The 20,020-nt window shown below is 58.7% G+C and overlaps 1 protein-coding gene across 4 annotated transcripts; it reads right to left on the bottom strand.

The window, feature by feature from the left end:
• Positions 1-71: 71 nt before the first annotated feature.
• Positions 72-16,608, bottom strand: ACP5 (acid phosphatase 5, tartrate resistant). Of its 4 annotated transcripts, XM_077329925.1 has the most exons (7): positions 16,398-16,608; positions 15,893-15,947; positions 7,268-7,373; positions 4,843-5,100; positions 3,956-4,083; positions 2,064-2,409; positions 72-1,829 (listed from the first exon to the last, which is right to left on the bottom strand). In XM_077329925.1, exons 1-7 carry the CDS (start codon positions 16,591-16,593, stop codon positions 1,587-1,589), a joined length of 1,332 nt encoding a protein of 443 aa, XP_077186040.1. In that variant the 5' UTR covers positions 16,594-16,608; the 3' UTR covers positions 72-1,586. The 4 variants fall into 4 exon arrangements, with proteins under 4 accessions (XP_077186040.1, XP_077186041.1, XP_077186043.1 ...); XM_077329926.1 differs by lacking the exons at positions 15,893-15,947; positions 16,398-16,608 and adding an exon at positions 8,105-8,367; XM_077329928.1 differs by lacking the exons at positions 15,893-15,947; positions 16,398-16,608 and adding an exon at positions 7,553-7,745.
• Between the last annotated feature and the right edge of the window lie 3,412 nt (positions 16,609-20,020).

Below are 20,020 nucleotides of genomic sequence, written 5' to 3'. Positions count from 1 at the left end.
GATGGGAGACAGGGACGGTGCCTTGCAAGGAAGAGAGCAGTGATCTGAAATGACTTTAACGACAAATGTGATGACTGATCTAAAAGTAGTTTATTGAAATGAAAGTCACAAGGAAAAAATAGAGTATCTTATACAAAGTGAAACAGGATTGAACTTGCACAAAATCTTTGCCCTGGCAGTAAACCAAGCGCTCCTAATTCAAAAGATAAGAATCTGCATCAAAAAAGGAACCTTAAAATGCATAACTGGAGCTTGTGGCTGGAGCAGAATCAGACTCAAAATGGAGTCAAAAGGAAAAGCAAAGTGGAAAGAACTCCTGCCCTCTTCGCACACTCATGTTCTGGGTGGGTGGAAAGGGGGAGTCATCATGTCCAGTGCCTGGGAAATAAATGTCTGTGCAGTAACATGTCCCAAATGGACGGAGCAGCAGTAAGCCCAGGCTTAGGGCAACTGCATATTGGAAAGGTTTTTGCTTGGCCTCCAGAGTGTTTTGTATCCCTTCTCACCACCAAGTACCTTCCCTGCCACTGCAAAGGGCAGTTCCCCTGCAGGGGGAGGACAGGTGTTCTGTCATAGGTGCATCATCCCCTTAGAAAGGTTCAGTGTGTGATGCAGAATCCCTTTATCCACATTACAGGGAGCTGGAAAATGGGTTGGAAAAGAGGATTCTGTAATACGGGGAGGGTCCAGGGAGAGGCTTATGCTTTTCAAGTGTGGGGGATGGGGCAGAAGCCTCTTGTCCTTCGGGATCCGTGGTCTGAATTTCAGCCCTGCCTGCAGATTTGAAGCCCAACATGCTGTCCAGAGAGCACAAAGGTATTCTGCTGCCCTAGACTTAATTAGTTGACAGCTCCTCCATCCTCGCCTGAAACCTACACCTCCGCAGAAGGTTTAGAGTGGAGGGCTTAACTAGGCCGAAATCTGTTCTCCTACAATAGGATGGCAGTGGATTATGGCTGTCCAGCTGCTTAAGACAAGTTCTTGCTGTGTACCAAAACAGGGCAAGGAATTCTCCCACACACACACACAACCACCACCCATATACACACCTAGGGTGCCTCATTCCTGTGCTTTCCCTCTGCTTGATTCATTTCCCAGCCTGTCTAAAGTAGGTGAGACTTCCTCTGAAGCCACCTTCAGCCAGATGACAGTGGCACTACAGAGGAAGTGGAGCCATGTGCAGGCCACACCTGTGTGAAAGTGAAGATTTCAGACTGCCAGGGCTCTGCTTGCTGCCAATACTGATTGATCCTCTGTGTTGCCAGGGAAAAGCTTATGTTAAAATGCTGAAAACCACCTACTGAGGCTGTGTCGGGCTTACCTCCCTAGGCTGCCAAGAGGCATGTGGAGAAGGAATCAAGGACCCTGAGAAGGCAGGAGAAGGTATGCTGTTCTACAGAAACACAACCCTACAGCTGTTTTGTGGGGGAGAATGTCCCCCTCCAAAGACGAGCTGTTTGAGCCCTCTTGGGCTAGTTCCACTGCCAGCCAGTTCCCAGGCCGGGTGGAAAGAGCCATCTGTGTGTGCCGCAGGGGCTCAAACTGCCCTGGCCGTCAAGTCTGTGGGTGGCAGAGGCTGTCCTGCCTCAGCGAAGCCTCCTTCGGGGCAACGAGGTCTTGTAGAGCGACCTGCGTTTGTTGTCCAGGTAGGTGATGCTCATCTCCTTCCCGTCGATCTTGATGTAGGCAAATCCCCCCAGAGAAGCTGTCTGGCCGTAGAAGAAGCGTAGGTAGCCAGCCGGGACCAAGTGCTGATTTTTTGTGGAGTTATCCATGAAGTTGCCAGCGCCACTCAGCACGTAGCCCACGCCGGCTTTGTCCTCCAAGTACTGTTGGGGGAGAAACAGAGAGGAGAACAGACTTCATGCAGGCTCACTGATCTGTCCCATTCTACAGCAGGCTAGCAAACCCCACTCTGCAGGAAAACATCACGGATGCATTCAACTCCTAACTCCTTGGGAACCCCCCCCTGTCTGAACCTATGTTGCCTGCTCTGTCCAGGAAACGTGTGAAGGCAAAGCTCTCGGCAGGACATGGAGAAGGAGGAGGGGCTGCCTGCTCACCTGCAGGTTGTGGTCGTGGCCGCACAAGTAGGCCGTGGCCTTGTGCTGCTGCAGGAGGGGCTGGAGAAGCTTGACCAAGCACGTGGTGGGGCCGTGTCTCCCCACAGACCAGACCGGGTAGTGCCCAGCCACCAGCAGGTAATCGTCCTTGGACTTGGCCATCTGCTTGCGCAACCAGGACAGCTGGCTCCGGGCCACGCCGAAATCCTTGGGAGCCAGCGGCTGCTCGTCCTGGAAGTCGTCTGAATTGCCGCAGATGGTCACTGTGTCGATCATGAGGATGGCCACCGTGGCGTTGCTGCTGGGGACCTTGAACCTCAGCTTGTAGTAGGATTTGGGGAAACGCCTGGAAAGGCAGCAGAAGGAGGAGCGGTCAAGGAGACGCAGCAGGGAGGGCTTCAGCTGCCCAGGCACGGGCCAAATGCATCGGCAGCCCCAGGGCGGGGCTTATTCGGCATTGGGGGGAGGGACCCTATCTGGGGATCTTTTGCAGGGACTTTAGTTCAAAGACTTTCTGGATAAAAGCCGTTTCTTCTTCTGCTTGCTGCAAATTTCTTCTTAAAACAGCATTTCAAGCATTTTCAACTACTTAACAGGATTCAAGCCTTAGGCTTTATAACAAAAATAATCCATATCCATTCATTCTTTCCATAGTGTTGGAAGGGTCCTCCAGGGCCATCTAGTCCAACCCCCTGCGCAATGCAGGAGCTCACAACTACCTGTCTACCCACAGTGACCCCAATTTCATGCCCAAGTGATCCCCCCACCAGAAATCTCCAGAATCCAGCCTGGCCTGGAGGAAATTAATCACTATTCCACAATGGCAAGCAATTCCCTGATGTGCAAGAAAGGGCCACAAGAGCCAAACACTGGCACATCCCTTCCTGACCACTCACAATCTGCATAAATTCACAAAATCAGCCCCTCCGTCAGGTGACCCTCCAGCTTCTGCTTAAAAACTTCCAAAGAAGGAGAACTCACCACCTCCCAAGGAATCCTGTTCCACTGAGAAACCACTCTAAGTCAGGAACTTTTTCCGGATGTTTAGCCAAAAATTCTTTTGAATTGATTTCAATCCATTGATTGTGGTCTGACCCTCTTGGGCAACAGAACTCTGCTCCATCTTCTGTATGACAGGCCCTCAGGTAATATGACCACTTATGGTTGTGTTGACCACCCACCTTGGCCAATACTGGGCCTGGAGGGGTTGGAAAGGGGCGGGGCCCTAGTCATAAAAGCAACTTCTGGGGTGTGGCCAGGAGGCGTGGCCTGCTGACCGCTTCTGGGGGTTCTCGGAGCCTGCAGAATGTTTCAGGGGTTTCTCAGTGGTAAAAAGGACATCGTTTCCCAATTTTTTAATGAAGTTCTAGTTTGAGGGATCTGTGTGGTGTAGCCGCCTTCTCTTGGAGCTTGTTCGGGCTTGGCTTGTGACTATTTTTCAGCGTTTAAATTGAGGCCTCATCAGCATCTTTCTTGGCCCTTTAACTAGGCTGTGGACAGATGGGTCTTTCCATTCTGGCCCCCCTGGAGGCTGGCAACCCTAGCACACTTCCCGGGGCATCCCGCAGTGCCAAGTCACATTCATACAGGGCAACGTCAGGGCTCCGAAGGCTCAGGATGAGCACCCCAAACACACCCTGGGACTCTGCAAGGCCCACCCCACCCCACCCTTGGCGGAGATCCACCTCTCCAGCCGGTTTCTACAGGAGACTAGGCAGGAAGCCCAGGAGCAACTAAGGGAACACTCCAACCACTCAACTGGGGGAGGTGCCAGCTGCAGGGCTTATTTTCCTGGTCTGTTGACAAGTGAAAAAGGGAAAGGTCCCTGCAGTTCAACATGCCCCTGGGCTGGGAAGTGGCCAGAAGCAGCCCCCCCCCCTCCCAAGGCTCACCAACGCGTGGAGATCTTGCTGTAGGCAATCTGGGCGGACACGTTCCCCAGGTGGTCGTGGTTCCCTGCGATGACGTACCAGGGGATGTTGCGCAAGGAAGGGGCTCGAAAGACGGTCTCAAAGGTTTCCTGCAAGGGGGGAGGCAGAGCAGAAGAACATCTGCAGGGGATCCTGGGCGGCAGGCAGAAAGCAAGGCTGAGGTGGGGGCCACTGCCGGGCCCCTGGCCACACCCTTCCGCTGCCACTAAGCCCTCCCCATCTCTTCGCTTGCTCGGCTCCACCAGCAGCGTTACTACGTGCCCAGTGCCACAGAGGTGGCACCACAAGGACTCCCCTCATGGCTCCCGGCCGTGTGCACCAGCCAGACCTGGTGGGTGAAGTGGGGGGGGGGGCACCAGCAGCAGGAGGGCTTCCAAGCATGGGTGGGAGGGAGGCCTGTGGGAGCTCCAGAGGCACATCCCAGCATGCGGGAAAGAAAGAATGTCTCCTGCTGTTAGGGGGCAGAAAGATTGGGGGGGAGGAGCCTGAGGAGGGCAGTTTGGGGGTGGGAAGGCCCTCAGTGGAGTCCAAAGCAGCATTTCCTCCGGGGGGGGGGACTGATCCTCTGTCCCCTGCAGGAGAGCTCCAGCCTGGAGGTTGGCAGCCTTCAGCACTGGGGAGGGGCACCTGTGCGCAGGGAGATGGGGCGAGGGCGAGGCTTAATGCACAGAGATTCTGTCTTGAGCAGAAATCCGCTGGCACAAGAGAGGGTGGGTGGGTGGGTGGGTGGGTGGGTGTGTTTTACACCAGGCCTCAGAGCTTCTGCTCAGGAAGGCTGCCTGCGGCGTGGCTTCCCCTTCTTCCGGGCCCCAGGGGTCCAGATGGAGAAGCCCTTCCCTGTTCCTCACCTGGAACCGTTTGTCATACAGGTCGCTCACTCCGGTGTAGTAGAAGTTGTCTCCGAGGGACAAGATGAATTCCGCCCCCGTGGCCGACACCGTGGCCGCCATCTCCTCTGCGACGGCCACCTCGCGGTCTGTGTAGAAGGGGGAGAGGGGCTTCCCGCCCCAGTCGCCCACAGCGATGAAGCGCAGCGCAGAGCGGGCATGGAGGCTGGTGGGGGCAACCAGCAGGAGCCCCCAGAGGGCCAGGAGGAGCCGCATCGCCTGCAAGGGAAGCAAGAGCTTGCATTGACGGGAAAGGCAGAGGTGACTCGAGCAGCACCATGCAGGCCAAGAGGATTTGCGGGGTAGGAGCTTCTGACGTGAGGCTGGATCCGGATGGGCGGCCGTGCCAGTCTGTCCGGAGCAGCGGGAAAGAGGCGGCGTCCAGCAGCCCCTTCGAGACGGACACAATGAGTGGCAGGGCAGGAACCACCCTGAGTCCTGGCCCCCTTCCTCGGGGACTGCTTCCTCGCGGCCCCCTGTCCTCCTGCCCTGGAGAAAGGGGGGGGGGGGTCTCCAGGTGCTGAGAGACCATCACAGGCCGGAGTGGACGTGGTGAGAGGGACCTATGAGGCTGCTGGAGAAAATGGCAGCTTTGGAAGCTGGACCTCTGCGGCCCTCCCTCCTTCCCCCGTGCCCCCCCCCTCCTGGAATCTGGGCCCTCCCGCCCCGGGCCACCCTCGCCTGCCTGTGAGGTCAGCTGAAGGCACAACTACAGATCAGGAAGGGAAAGGCAGGCAAAGGTCTCAGGGCTAACATCAAGGCACTTCTGTAAATAAACAGACCCAGGAAATCCAACAGCCGAGGGAGAGAGAAGAATGGAAGCAAACTCAAGATGCAGAGTACAAGGATAAGACGTGCAACAGGAAGCAGCACAAGGTCCTGTGATCCACTGCCATGCGGGGGGGGGAGGGGTGGAAGGAGAGGGCTTCTCCCGCACCCCAAGTTCTCCCCATGGGCACCAGTTGAGCGACTGGGAGGGGGCATGGCTCAGAGCCCCCCCTCCCCCCCAGGTTTTGCCTCTTGGCCAGAGCATTTCACAACCCACCCGTCCCGGAAGGTTCCCAATGGAGGCAGTTCTCTTGCTTGGTGCATATTCGGGTGGGTTTCCCCTCCCCCAAGGGGATTTTCTGTCCCACCCGAACGGGGGCTTGTGGGTCACTACACCCCAAAGGCTGGGGCGACAGGGGGGCAAAAAAGCAGAGCCTGCGGCGGACAGGAGGGGAGGCCAGTCCCGGGACGTTGCTGGGAGGGCTTGCAAGTTCATATGCTGCCCTCTGAGCTGGGCGCAGGAGCCTCGGCCCTGGGACTGTCCGGGGAAACGCCTGTCGCCTGTGCCCCTTGCCCACTGCCCCTTCCAAGCCCTCTCCGTGGGCTGGGGGCACGGGGAGCTTGGCCAGACCTCACAACAGGGAAAGGGAACTCCCCGGAACATCCGCCCTGGTGGGGCCAATCCCAGCAGTCCTCGACGCTCCTCCAGCTGAAACACACTGAAGCTTTTCTACTGCTGACAGGACTGAAGAAGAAGGGCTGGTTCTTAGATGCCGCTTTTCTCTACCCAAAGGAGGCCCAAAGGCTTTTCTCTACCCAAAGAAAGCCTTCCCTTTCCTCTCCCCACAGCAGACACCCTGTGAGGTCGAGGGGCTGAGAGAGCTCTGACAGGACTGCTCCACATGAATAGCTCTGAGGGAACTGGGGCGGGCTGCACGTGGAGGAGGCCTGGGGAATCATGACACCACGCTGGCTCTTCTGGAAGTCCCAGCCTGCATTCGACAGCACAAGGACACTCCCCAAAGGACTTTCCCCTCAGAGGGCTTAAGCTGAAGTCTGGGAAATGCTCCTAAATCACCTGCTCCAATTGTTTTTCCTCAGGATTAGCACAGGTGATGGAGGAAAACAGGAAGGTGGAAAAGAAAAATAGTTTCAGAACAGCGAGATAGGAGCCCGGGAGCTCCTCAGAGACCGGGGGGGGGGGGGGGGGGGGAGGTGAGTTTTGGGACTCAAAGCTCCCTTCAGGAAATAGAGTTCAGAAACCAAGTGGGCATTTCCATTCCAACTTGTACCTGGTGGAGGAAGCATTGCCTTGCAAAGACTCATGTGCTGACAGCGCCCAGGAGGGTGTCCCAGCAGAACAAAGTGTGAGTCCAGGGGCTCCCGGGAGACCCAGCAGGGAAGGCTCCGGGGCGCTGCCCTGCCAGGTGTGTGTCTGGTGCATGCGCGTGAAAGGTCAGGCCTTGGCCGATCATCAGGGTGGCTGCCTGGACTCACACTTTGCCCCAATGGAGACCTTGGGAGCTCAAACCTCACGGGAAACGCCAGAAAGGGCAGCAATGGGGACTGGGAGGCCGATGGCTGAGCAGCCAGACCAGAGGGGGGGGGGCTTACCTGCCTTCCTTCCTTCCTTCCTTCCTTCCGTGGCCTTCTGAGTGGGAGCAGGACTGGAGGTGCAGCTCAGAAGTTCGCAGGGTCTTTTCCTGGGAGTAAATGAAGCTCCTCTGCGGGGACAGGGAACATTTTTATCAGGCACTGGCCAGGGTGGGGGGTGGGGCGGGTGGCTAGTTCCCTGCTGCACGAGGAGTCAGGGGTGTGTGATGGGGAAACAGCCAGCCTTTCCATCCCCCCCCCCTGCACTGCCATGTGACATTCCCCCCCCCCTCTCCACTCTTTAACCTGCCTGCACTCCAGCGCTGATAAGGGAAGGCAGCCAACTCCCCGGCCCTTAACCCCTTCTCGGCCTCCCTGGCTGGCTCCCCAGCGCCTGGGCCAGCAGACGGGATGGGGGCCGTTGGCCAGCTGCTGAACACAGGGGCAAAGCCACCACCGAGGCTGGGAGAGACAAGCCCCTCTGCAGAACCGAGAGAGGGAAGGGGTCGCCAGCTAGCTAGGCTCGGAGGCAGCCACCGTTTGTCTGGCTGGCTGGTGCTGGGGCCAAGCAGGGTCACCCCCCCCCCCCCGCCATGGGCCTGACTCTGAGTTTCCAGAGGGACCCTGCTCTAGGATCCACCCGGGCTGTTTTTATGTTCTCAGGAGCCGATGAATCACGGAAAGGGGAAGACGGTGCTTCCCCGGGGGCGTCAAGCAGGGAGGGAAATGTGAAAAGCAGAATTTGCCAAGGACAGCCAACCCCGTCCTTGAAGTTGTGCCTTTCCTGCATTCTGCAAGGGGCTGGACTAGATGACCCTGGGGGCACCTTCTGACTCTGATTCTATGAGTCTATGATTCTCACCTGTTAGCATGAAATCTGTTAGCACAGATCATCTGGAGAAGTGGGGTGGGTTCCCAGCTGGGCGACCTTAGGTTGGTCACATGCCTCTTGGAGCTGTTCCCGAAGGGCAGTTCTCCCAGAGCTCTCCCAGGCCCACCTCCCTCATAGGGGGTCTGTTGTGGGGAGACGAAGGAAAGGTGTTTGGGAGCCTCCTGGTGTTCCTTTGGGTAGTGAGGGGTGGGATAAGAACACTCCCTCCCCTGCCCCATGGGGCCGGTTCTCTCCTTGCCCCACAGAGTCTCGTGGCTCTGACTCGGGGACTTTGGGAAGCTGAGTCAGAGGGCAGGGCGGGGCTTGGAGCCTGGCTCGGCCTCCCGGAGAGCTGGGCTGGGGGAGAGATCTTTTGTGTGCTGTCACGGGGCCAGCCCCACTGTCCCTGCTCCACTCGGCCTCCAGTGGCCAAGGTGGCAAGACCCCCCCCCACGTCAATCGGGGGGCCTGTGGAGGCTGCCTTTCCCCAGCATGGGATGAGCCCCTTGCTGCACCAGCTCCAGGCTGGGAAGCTCCTGGCTATTTGGGAGGGGGTGGAGCTGTGGGGGGGGCGGGGGGGAGGGTCCCAGAATGGCCGCATGCCATCCAGCCCAGCACCCTCCCAAACAGAACTGACCTCTTCAGGCCCTTCCTGGAGGATGGCAAGCCCATGCATGGTTGCCGGGGGGGGGGGGGTAGTGGCGCCTGAGGAGGGGGAGGGCCGAGCCTGCCCTCCGGAGCATCCGTTTCCCCTGGGGCCTGCCTGGCAAGTGGGAGACCTTCCCCACACAGGCTGCGTCTGGGGCTGACTCCCTGGTGCCAGGCCTGGCTCTGAAGTCTTCTGGGAGGGCTCCAGAAAGCTCCCCAGCCGCCCTCTTCCAGGCCTACTCGAGGCCCAGCCTGAGTGCCGTGTGCCCAGCCGGGCTCCATTGGAATCTGGGGGGGGGGCCCTGTCCCATGGACCCTCGGCACAAAGGGGCCTTTCATCTGCTGGCGATAAGAGACGATAAAGGGCCGGGACGATTTCGCCACTTTGGGAAGCCAAGCCCTCTGGATTATCCCGCAGAACGGATCTCTGTCGGCCAGAGGCCGTTTGTGGCCCCAGGGGCCGCAGCTGGAGGTTGGGAACAGGAGCAGCTGCCCTGTCCTCGGCTCCCCCTGTTCCTCCCAGAACCATGTCCCCTCCTGTCCATGTCCAGATGGCACCTTCTAGGTGGCCCCCTCCAGAGCGGAAGCAGAGACTCCCAGGAAGGGCTGCAAGGTCATCCCGCCCCCCCCCCATCTGACAGAGGAGAGGCTGATTCTGTGGAGGCTCCAGGGGGCGGCAGGGGACAGCGGGAGGGTGAGAGGGTGTTGAGTGTCCTGCATAGATGACCCAGGAGGTCCCTTCCCACTCTGTTAGTCTATGATTGTAGGAGGGGTGGCATCCCCACAGGTAGTTCTTGGCTTCCAGACCAGACTCCTGCTGTAACCGCCCAGGGAGGGGAAGGCCTCTGCCGCCTGTCTTACCCCTGGGGCCAAACCTTATCAGTGGGCGGGTGGGGGGAGACTGGATGCAAATGAGGGGCTGGCGGCTGGCTCCCCCTCCCCCCCACAGGATGGGTTGGTCCTCACAAAGCTCTTCCAAGCCCAGGAGTCTAGTGAAGAGGTGGGGCAGCTGGACCTGGGGGGGGGGAGGGGGGAGTCCACCAGTGGCTGGGCGCACTGGGGCTCTCTGCCTTGCAGTGGGAGGCGGGCAACTGCCCATGACAAGACCCGGACCCCCTCCTGGCGACTGGGCTTGACTCCGAGGGGCTGCCTTGAAAGACCTCAGAGTTTGCCCTGCGGAGAAGGAGAAGCTGCCTCGGAAGGGAAGAGTGCAGGCCGGAGGCCCTGGACAGAGCGGGAGAGAGAGAGAGAGAGAGAGAGAGAGAGAGAGCTTCCTCTCTGGGGGTCATCTCATCTCTGCCTCGGCCTCCAGTGACCTCTTGCATGGGACATGGACCGAAAGCAGAGGAACCGAGAGGACGTTTTGGAAGCTGATCAGCCAGTTTAGGGCTTGGGGCTTTGACGGCCGCCCCTCTGGGTCCCGACCTCAGCGGGAAGAGGCCAGACATGGGGACTGCAAGGACCCAGAATAGGCTGCCTTTCGTGTGAGGCGGTCAGAAAAATGGCTGTTCCCAGACAAATCAGACACCCGTCACAGGCGGTTCCAGGAATGCCCTGCTGGTTTTCACCGTGCCGGGTGAGAAAGGTGCTGGCAGCCGCGCGTGCCTGGACGGCTTGAAGGGCGGGGGGGGGGGGGCGGGGGGGGCTATGGCTGCCCATCACTTCATCACTGTGAGCCTCGCAGGCCTCTCAGTCGCTGGACAGAGGCTGGTATCCCACCTCAGCTGCGGGATGCGTGCTGGAAAAACACAATGAGAACCCCTGCCAAATCCGCCTATGAGATGCATAGGGGCTGTTCTAGCACACCATAATCCCCCTCCTTCCCATGGCCTCCCCCCCTCCGAAGAAAAGCTTTCCTGGCCTTTTCACTGCCTTTGCACAGAACTCCGTCTGACTGCAGCTTGCAAGGGGCGGTTTCGTGAGTCAGGAGAACACAGTATGACTCCAGGGGCCCCTTGAAGACCCACAAAGTGCCATGCTGGGCATGAGCTGTCATGGGCAGGCACGCAAACCTTGTGGGTCTTAAAGGTGCCCCTGGAGACAGACTTTATTCTCCTGCCTGCACGCAAATTCTTACACCCAGAATGAGACTTTGTGGGCTGCTGCTTTGCACACCCTTCCTTTAGACAAGCAGCTGCTAAGCAAGCCACGCTCATCCCGCCATAGCATCTCAGGGAGATGTGCCAGCGCCCTCTGGGGGATCCAGCAAGAAACTACGCTCCGGAAAGACCTGTGGCCGTCCCAGTCCCAAACTGGGGATGGGCCCAGAGCCAGGTGGGGGCAGGGTGGAGGCGCCAAGGCCCCGCCTCCTGACCCCCCCTGCAGGCTCCCCATGCCTAAGCACGCCGTTCGCTTTGGCACACCACCTGCGCAGCAGTCTCACAATGGGTGTGTCCTGTGCGCTGAGGGGACACTGAACACATCCAAAGGGAGGCTGGATGAGGCTGAGATGAGGTGGAGGGAAGCCTGGGGAGAGACTCCCTAACCGTCTGAGATACGCACCTGACTTGTAACGGCCGCTGGTTCATTTGTTGATTCTTTCAATGGACGATAGTCCACCCCCACACTGTTTGTGCATTTCTATTTCTTTTGCCGTTTATATACTGCCACTCACAAGGGGTCATCTCATGGCGGTATGCAACAAAATCCCCATAAATCCCCAGCAGCTTATTTAAAAGTACTCCAGATACTTCCAGTCCTGCTCTGCAGCCAGTGAGGGCCCAGGGGGTGTAGATGTTAAATTTAAATTTAGATTAGAGCTAGGGGGGGGTCCACCGTTCAGTAATCCAGTCGCCGCCCTGGCCTCAACCAAACGCCTTGGGGAGGAGCTCCGTCTCACAGGCCCAGCAGAACTCAGCTCTGTCAGGGCCCACAGCTCTTCCAGGGCTCATTCCACCAGGCTGGGGCCACGGCCGACAAGGCCAGGCGGACATCCCGGGGGCCCAGGACAACCGGCAAATCCGTACCTGCAGAGCGAAGTGTCCTGTGGGGGGCATGAGCAGCTAAGCGGTTCCTCAGATGAGTGGGGCCCAGGCCGTGCAGAGACTTAAGAGTTAAAAAACCAAAACCTTGAACCTGATCCGGCAACCAAGATATGGGCCCTCCAGGAGGTTCTAGTGAGGACCCTCCCAGCTGCACCCAACACCCGCGGTGAGGAGGTGCTCTACTGCAGCGACCTGAGACTCAGAACAAAGACCGAGGCAGGAACGGTTGGGCACTCAGGTGGGCAAGCCCCGCGGGGCAAAAGACAAGCCCACCTTGACAAGCCCACCTTCTCTCGGCTGGGGAAATGCAAGGAGTCCTCCTGACAGGCCGGAGTGAAGAAGAGTTTTGAGGGACGGAGCGTTGTTGGGGGGGGGGGGTTAAGCAAAATCAAGATGGGGGTGGGTGGGTGGGGGGGGGTGGGGGGAGGCCTGGCCACCTGCAGAGCGGCCACTGTTGCATAGGTATTGTTTGCGCCTGTTGCCTACATGCTGCCTCCCCCCTGCTCTGGCCGCGTCCCCAGCCCAAGCCGGAAGGAGAGGCAGGAAGCAGACGGAGCGGCTGCTTCCGCCAGACACGCCAGGTGCTTCCTGCCATGGGATGCGCCCTGCAGGCACCAGGCAGCTCCCGCCCTCCAGCCACCCAGAGGCAGCCTGGCTCCCAGCGGGGGCATGAGGGTTGCCAGCCTCCAGGTGCTGCCTGGGGACCCTGACGCCTGCTGGGGAAGGGCAGTGGGGGTGCGGGATGGGCAGCAGAGTAGAGGGGGCATGTTGGCATGCAGGCCAGACCCCCCAGCGGCCACCCCCAGCATTCCAGGATGGCCTCCTCCACGGACCCTGCTTCACTTGAGACCCACAGAAAGCACTTCCCAGGCCATCAAGAGCGATCTCTCAATGGGTGCAGACGGGGCCACAGGCACTGGAAGGCATCTGCAGGGGAACTGGCTGGCCCCTGGGTGAGACGGGAGGCTGGACTGGAGGGACCCTCCCTGGTCTGACCCAGCAGGGCTCTTCTGAGGGTCTTCTCAGGGGAAGGCCTCGGCCTCTCTGCCCTGTGGCTGGCCCTGCAGGGGAACTGGCTGGCCCCTGGGTGAGACGGGAGGCTGGACTGGAGGGACCCTCCCTGGCCTGACCCAGCAGGGCTCTTCTGAGGGTCTTCTCAGGGGAAGGCCTCGGCCTCTCTGCCCTGTGGCTGGCCCTGCAGAGGAACTGGCTGGCCCCTGGGTGAGACGGGAGGCCGGACTGGAGGGACCCTCCCTGGCCTGACCCAGCAGGGCTCTTCTGAGGGTCTTCTCAGGGGAAGGCCTCGGTCTCTCTGCCCTGTGGCTGGCCCTGCAGAGGAACTGGCTGGCCCCTGGGTGAGATGGGAGGCTGGACTGGAGGGACCCTCCCTGGCCTGACCCAGCAGGGCTCTTCTGAGGGTCTTCTCCGGGGAAGGCCTCGGCCTCTCTGCCCTGTGGGGGCCCTGCAGAGGAACTGGCTGGCCCCTGGGTGAGATGGGTGGCTGGACTGGAGGGACCCTCCTTGGCCTGACCCAGCAGGGCTCTTCTGAGGGTCTTCTCAGGGGAAGGCCTCGGCCTCTCTGCCCTGTGGCTGGCCCTGCAGAGGAACTGGCTGGCCCCTGGGGGAGACGGGAGGCTGGACTGGAGGGACCCTCCCTGGCCTGACCCACCAGGGCTCTTCTGAGGGTCTTCTCAGGGGAAGGCCTCGGCCTCTCTGCCCTGTGGCTGGCCCTGCAGGGGAACTGGCTCGCCCGTGGGGGAGACGGGAGGCTGGACTGGAGGGACCCTCCCTGGCCTCACCCAGCAGGGCTCTTCTGAGGGTCTTCTCAGGGGAAGGCCTCGGCCTCTCTGCCCTGTGGCTGGCCCTGCAGAGGAACTGGCTGGCCCCTGGGTGAGACGGGAGGCTGGACTGGAGGGACCCTCCCTGGCCTCACCCAGCAGGGCTCTTCTGAGGGTCTTCTCAGGGGAAGGCCTCGGCCTCTCTGCCCTGTGGCTGGCCCTGCAGAGGAACTGGCTGGCCCCTGGGTGAGACGGGAGGCTGGACTGGAGGGACCCTCCCTGGCTGACCCAGCAGGGCTCTTCTGAGGGTCTTCTCAGGGGAAGGCCTCGGCCTCTCTGCCCTGGGGCTGGCCCTGCAGAGGAACTGGCTGGCCCAGAGGGACCCTTCCTGGTCTGACCCAGCAGGGCTCTTCTGAGGGTCTTCTCAGGGGAAGGCCTCGGCCTCTCTGCCCTCTGGCTGGCCCTGCAGAGGAACTGGCTGGCCCCTGGGTGAGACGGGAGGCTGGACTGGAGGGACCCTCCCTGGCCTGACCCACCAGGGCTCTTCTGAGGGTCTTCTCAGGGGAAGGCCTCGGCCTCTCTGCCCTGGGGCTGGCCCTGCAGAGGAACTGGCTGGCCCAGAGGGACCCTTCCTGGTCTGACCCAGCAGGGCTCTTCTGAGGGTCTTCTCAGGGGAAGGCCTCGGCCTCCCTGCCCTGTGGCTGGCCCTGCAGAGGGACTGGCTGGCCCCTGGGTGAGACGGGAGGCTGGACTGGAGGGACCCTCCCTGGCCTGACCCAGCAGGGCTCTTCTGAGGGTCTTCTCAGGGGAAGGCCTCGGCCTCTCTGCCCTGTGGCTGGCCCTGCAGAGGAACTGGCTGGCCCCTGGGTGAGACGGGAGGCTGGACTGGAGGGACCCTCCCTGGCCTGACCCAGCAGGGCTCTCCTGAGGGTCTTCTAAGGGGGAGGCCTCGGCCTTTCTGCCCTGTGGCTGGCCCTGCAGAGGAACTGGCTGGCCCCTGGGGGAGAAGGGAGGCTGGACTGGAGGGACCCTCCCTGGCCTGACCCAGCAGGGCTCTCCTGAGGGTCTTCTCAGGGGAAGGCCTCGGCCTCCCTGCCCTGTGGCTGGCCCTGCAGAGGAACTGGCTGGCCCCTGGGGGAGAAGGGAGGCTGGACTGGAGGGACCCTCCCTGGCCTGACCCAGCAGGGCTCTCTGAGGGTCTTCTCAGGGGAAGGCCTCGGCCTCTCTGCCCTGTGGCTGGCCCTGCAGAGGAACTGGCTGGCCCCTGGGTGAGACGGGAGGCTGGCCTGGAGGGACCCTCCCTGGCCAGACCCAGAAGGGCTTTTCTGAGGGTCTTCTCAGGGGAAGGCCTCGGCCTCTCTGCCCTGTGGCTGGCCCTGCAGAGGAACTGGCTGGCCCCTGGGTGAGACGGGAGGCTGGCCTGGAGGGACCCTCCCTGGCCTGACCCAGGAGGCCTTTCTGAGGGTCTTCTCAAGGGCCTTAGCCTCCCTGCCCTGTGGCTGGCCCTGCAGAGCAACTGGTTGTCTCTCACTGGTCTGACCCAGGAAGGGTCTTCTGGTATTCCTATATTGTACCCCTGTCCTACCCGAGGCCGGGCCAGCATCCTTGTGCTGCAGAGAGCCCCTTCCCGGACAGAGCAGGAAGCACCGAGTGCGAAACGGCTGGCTTGCTCTGTGTGAAGTGGCCCAAGGCCTCTGAGTAATACTTTCCTGAGGGGGGCTCTGGGAGGAGGAGGAAATGAAGACACTTCCTGCCATTCAAGGCCGCAGCTCCCTCTCTGCAGGCTCAGCAACCGGCCTTCTTTGTGGCCAAGGAGCTCTTATTTTGAACCCCCCCGCCCCCCCGCCAGCCCCTGCCCTGTTGGGATCCAGGTGTTTTCTCACCCGCCTTTCCCCCTGCTTGCATCCCCCCTGGACAGGCAGTCCTTGTAGGAAATCACTCCTGCTTCTCAGTGGCCTTTTGTGGGGAGTGAAAGGAGGGTGTCCTCTCCAGCCCCAGGATCCTTGCAATGCCCAGAAGAGATCCTGGGGGCAGCTGCCGGAGCCTCTAGGGGCCACGGACTCCAATGCCCCCCCCCCCGGCCTGTCCTGGAGCCTGACCCAGCAGAATTGCCGCCTTGCCTTGCTGAGAAACCACCAAGACGGATGCATTCTGCAAACGGCCCCATTCGGCTCATGCCCACTTTAGCCCTTTGCACATGTTCGTGGGATGCGGAGTGGGGGGAAAGCCGACTCTGTGCCCTTCAACATGCAAGGCAGTTCTGAGGCCACCGTGTTGCAGGGGTCAGAGTGTTGCAATGGAGAGTCCCGGGTTCAAGTCCATTGCTCTGCGTTGGCCAGTCACGGCCCCCTCAGTCCGACGTGACTCACCTCACAGGGGTGTTGTGTGGGTCAAATGGAGAGATGGATGGCAGCTGCTCTGGGCCTTTGTGGGGGAGAAAGGCAGAATATAAATAAGCGTGATGAAATGGAAAATGTAGGGTGGGGGGCCAGGCTGCCACGGCTGGGGTCTCGTCCTGGGTCTTCCGAGGCCCGCGTTGTGCAGAGGTGGTTTGCCCGGGCCTGCCTTGCAGTCATGCTGCTGCACTTCCTTGGGGGTCTCCCATCCCAGTGCTGACCCTGCAGTTTCCTGGGTGGGGCGAGAAGGAGCCTGCCAGGCCCAGGGGAGAGCAGCCACCAACTGAGGGAGGTCTGGCTGAGATCTGAGGGGGCCAGGCTCCCACACTCTTTCCTGCCCCCAACGAAGCACACGCACGGGGTGCCCGTCGTGATCCTGCCGACGCTGCTGCGGCTGCGGGGGACTCGGGTCCCCGAGGAGGAAGGAGCCGGGCTGTAGGCAGAAGAGAGACCCCCCACCCGCAGGGCTGGATCCTACCACTAGATGGCACTGGTGCACGCCAAAGCGTGCGGATCTCCCTCGTAAAGCCTCGGTTGGCGGAATCACTCCTTTCGCACCGCAACCGAATTATGGGCGCGTCGTATAGAGCGATCTTGGGGTCCAGCTGCAGAGGCTCTCTCACTGAGAGGGGGGCCGGGTCCCTGCTCGCCTCAGTCGGAGAGGCCGCGTTCATGATGGGATGTGGATTGCAAAAGGTTCCCCAGAATTTTAGCGGAAAGTCTTCAGAGATGTATCGGTGACGTGGCTCATGGGGGCCCAACAGGTTTTATGCCAAAAATATGTATGACAAGCAGCATTTGTTTGGTGCTGAGTGCTGTGGACGAGGTGCCGAGCGCATGACGACATAGGGCGTTTATTTCTCATGATGATGATGCAGAAAAAGCATTTGACCGTGTCTGTTAGCAGCCCTACAAAGTATGCATTGCGGAGAGAGGTTTTTGGAAATGATTCAGCAAATATATCTAAAGCAGGCAGCCAGGATTTTGGTAAACGGAATGCTTACATCTCCAACAATTCAGACAATGCAGGGCACCAGGCAAGGATGCCTGCTTTCGCCTTTATTATTTAACTTGGTCTTAGAAACTATAGCAACAAAAATATGAAACATGATAGATCTTCCAGGACTTGACTTTAAGGTGAGGATGTGGTTTTTATGTAAACTAATCCTGAAAGTTATCTCCCACAATTAGTGGACATTTTAAAAGACTTTGGTCACTGTGCAGATATAAAATAAACAGATCAAAAATATGGGTTTATGGAGCTTCAGAACAATTACTATAATAAAAGAAAAAAATTGGATGTGAAGTGAATCTGGAAAAAATAAAATATTTCGTTTTAAACCAAAAATTAGGAAACGTGATTCAAAAATAATTACGTCATTATGGAAAAAAATACAAGAAGTTTTGTCAAGGTGGTCCCAGCTAAATATTTCTGGTCTGCATGTTTGGCAACTATCAAAATGAGTGTTTTACGTAAATTGAACTTTTCATTTCAGATTATTCCGATGGAAATCAAAGTTAAGACCTTAGCCCACTGGCAAAGCACCATGAACAAATTTATTTGGAATAACAAGAGCCCAAGAGAAGCTTCCAAAGTCTTTCAAGGTGAGAAGACAAGAGTCAGTCAGAATGTTCCTAATCGAAAACAGTATTTACACGCAGCAGCACTGTCCTGGGTGACAGACTGGATCCACACTCATGAGATCAGGTATCTGAAAAAATCGGCTTAGAAAAACGACTACATGATATTTTATGGCCCATAGATGAGACCAAGGAAGTCACTGAGCCCATAGATAAGATCATCCATGTTACTGGACCAAGAGTTTAACTAATATTTTGGGAAAAATACAAACTGAGGCTTCCCCCAAATACATCTCTGTTGAAATGCCCTATAAGGTCCAACTGACAAGGTTGGGCGGTTTTACGTACAAAGATATGTTGACGGCTGCAGGGAACTGAAAAGCTGTGATGCGCTTAATAAAGAGGGAATTCATGTCCCCCGGATGGGACATCACCAAGTTACAACCAGGTTTAAGACTGAGAGTCGAATTCAGGCTGGGTTAGTCCCGGCCTTCACCCAATTTGAAAATACGTTATTTCAAGCGAAGCCTCATTTACAGGGACAAAAGTACAAGCTATTGCTAAAATACGATATTGAGGCTGGACAAGTCAAAAACTGCACGGTTAAATAGATGTTGAACTTGAATCGCACTATTTCAATAGATGAATGGTCATAACTTTGGAACAAAATGGTAAAACGTACAAAATATCAATTTTTAAAGAGAAGATTGGTATAAAATGTAACACCTAAGATATTAGGTAAAATGTCTAGAGAATATGATGTAAAATGTTGGAAATGTAAGGAGAAGGTTGGCTCCTTTTATCATGTGTGGTGGACATGCAAAAAATTTAAGAAATTCTGGATAAAAATCCATATCTTAGAAGTAAAGTTGAACATTACATTTCCATTATGCCCTGAATACATGCGATGGAGTGTAATGCCAGATAACATTCCCCGAAAATCTGGAGACCTTTTTTCCCGTGCGATAACAGCCACGAGGAGGGTGGGAGCCGGACTCTGGAGACTGCAGGACATTCGGAAAGGGTCCGATAGACTCGGGGGATGAGCTCAGAGGGCCAAACTGACCACACGGCCCCCACTCAGCCCGGCTGGATCAGCAGGCAGGAAGGGGGGGGAGGGGGGGGAGGGGCCTCAAAAGCCACATCACCATTTTGGAGAGAGGTGTCCAAATTAGTGCCTCCAACCCCTACCCCAGGGCATCCTCTCCAGGCACGTCTCTTCCGTAGTGGCTGGAAAGTTCTTTCCCTCCCAGTGAGATCAACCCCATAGCATGTCCCTGGCGCAATAAAGATCCAGCTTGAAAGTGCCCAGTGGGCCTCTGGCTCCAGTAACACGGGGGGCGGGGGGGGGGTGATTCATACCCTGGTTCAGTATTTGGGTGAGAGACCACCAAGGGTTACTGCACAGAGGCAAGCAATGGCAAGCCCTTGTGAACGTCTCTTGCCTTGACAGCCCCACGAGAGCTCGGCTGTATTTGGAAAGCAAAGGAAGCCAACAGGAGCCCAGATCAGCCGGGGGGCAGAGAAGGCGGGAGCAGGAGCAGCTCAGGGAAGCTGCAGGGCTGCTAGTTGGCTTCTTCTGGGGTGGGGGACAGCAGCATCTCCCGGGGGGCCTGACGCTTCTGGGTGCCCACGATAACGGCAGGCTCTCTCGAGGTGCTGCCGCCGTAAGAGTCAGGATGCCTCCATGGATCTAGGCCTCCCCGCAACAGGCCACCCACACGGGGCTGTCTTTCAGGGGAGTAGGAACCTGGGGCGACTGACTGGGAGGTGTGCTTCATCCTGCAGTGACAAGATCACAGGCCTTCTGAACACAAGAGAAGCCCTGTTGGGTCAGGCCTGTTGCCATCAGGAGGTCCTCCAGCGGGGCCAGAACTCCAGCAGCCCTCCCCCTGTTGCCCCCCCCCCACAAGCACCCAGAGCGCCTCTGCTCCAGGCCAAGTGGCGTTCCATCGGCGCCTGGTGGGACCTCTGCTCCAGGTGCTTCTCCTGAGGCGTCTGGGCCTGTAGCTGCTGCCCCCACTTCCTGCAGCAGTCACGTTTTGGGGACCTCTGAGGGAAAGCCGTGCTGGCCCAGAGCGGGGCCTGCCCGCTCCTTTAGACACCTGTGCCAAGAATGAGGAAGCGGAAGCTGCCCAGGAGACTCACGCTGGACATGTCCACGCTGACCATGAAGCAGTGCAAGCGCGTGTTTCGCAAACGGACTTTCCGGCCGGAACCACTGAGGCTGTGGGCTGCTCTCGGCACCAGGCCCACTGCTCACCGGCCAGGCCACCTGGTCCCCGGGCTCTCCAGGGCCCTCACGTGTGGGCTGGATGCTGAGCAGGCAAATGTGGTGCTGGTGGGAGGTCGCTGGGCAAGGGTCCTCTGAGAGACCCTGCCGGGGGGCTGCCCAGCAGAGCCTGCTGCCTCTCCTCCGCCCAAGCCCCTCGTCCTCCTCGCTCAGCTGCCCCTCTTCGGTGGGCACTGCCAGGACGCTCGCGTTTGCCGGCCTCTGTTATTGCAGCCTGCCGGCTCTGG

This window comes from Paroedura picta, chromosome 3 (genome assembly GCF_049243985.1).
Source record: "Paroedura picta isolate Pp20150507F chromosome 3, Ppicta_v3.0, whole genome shotgun sequence".
Lineage (NCBI taxonomy): Eukaryota > Metazoa > Chordata > Lepidosauria > Squamata > Gekkonidae > Paroedura > Paroedura picta.
The sequence above is the reverse complement of the archived record's forward strand: the minus strand, read 5'-3'. Positions and strand labels throughout refer to the sequence as shown.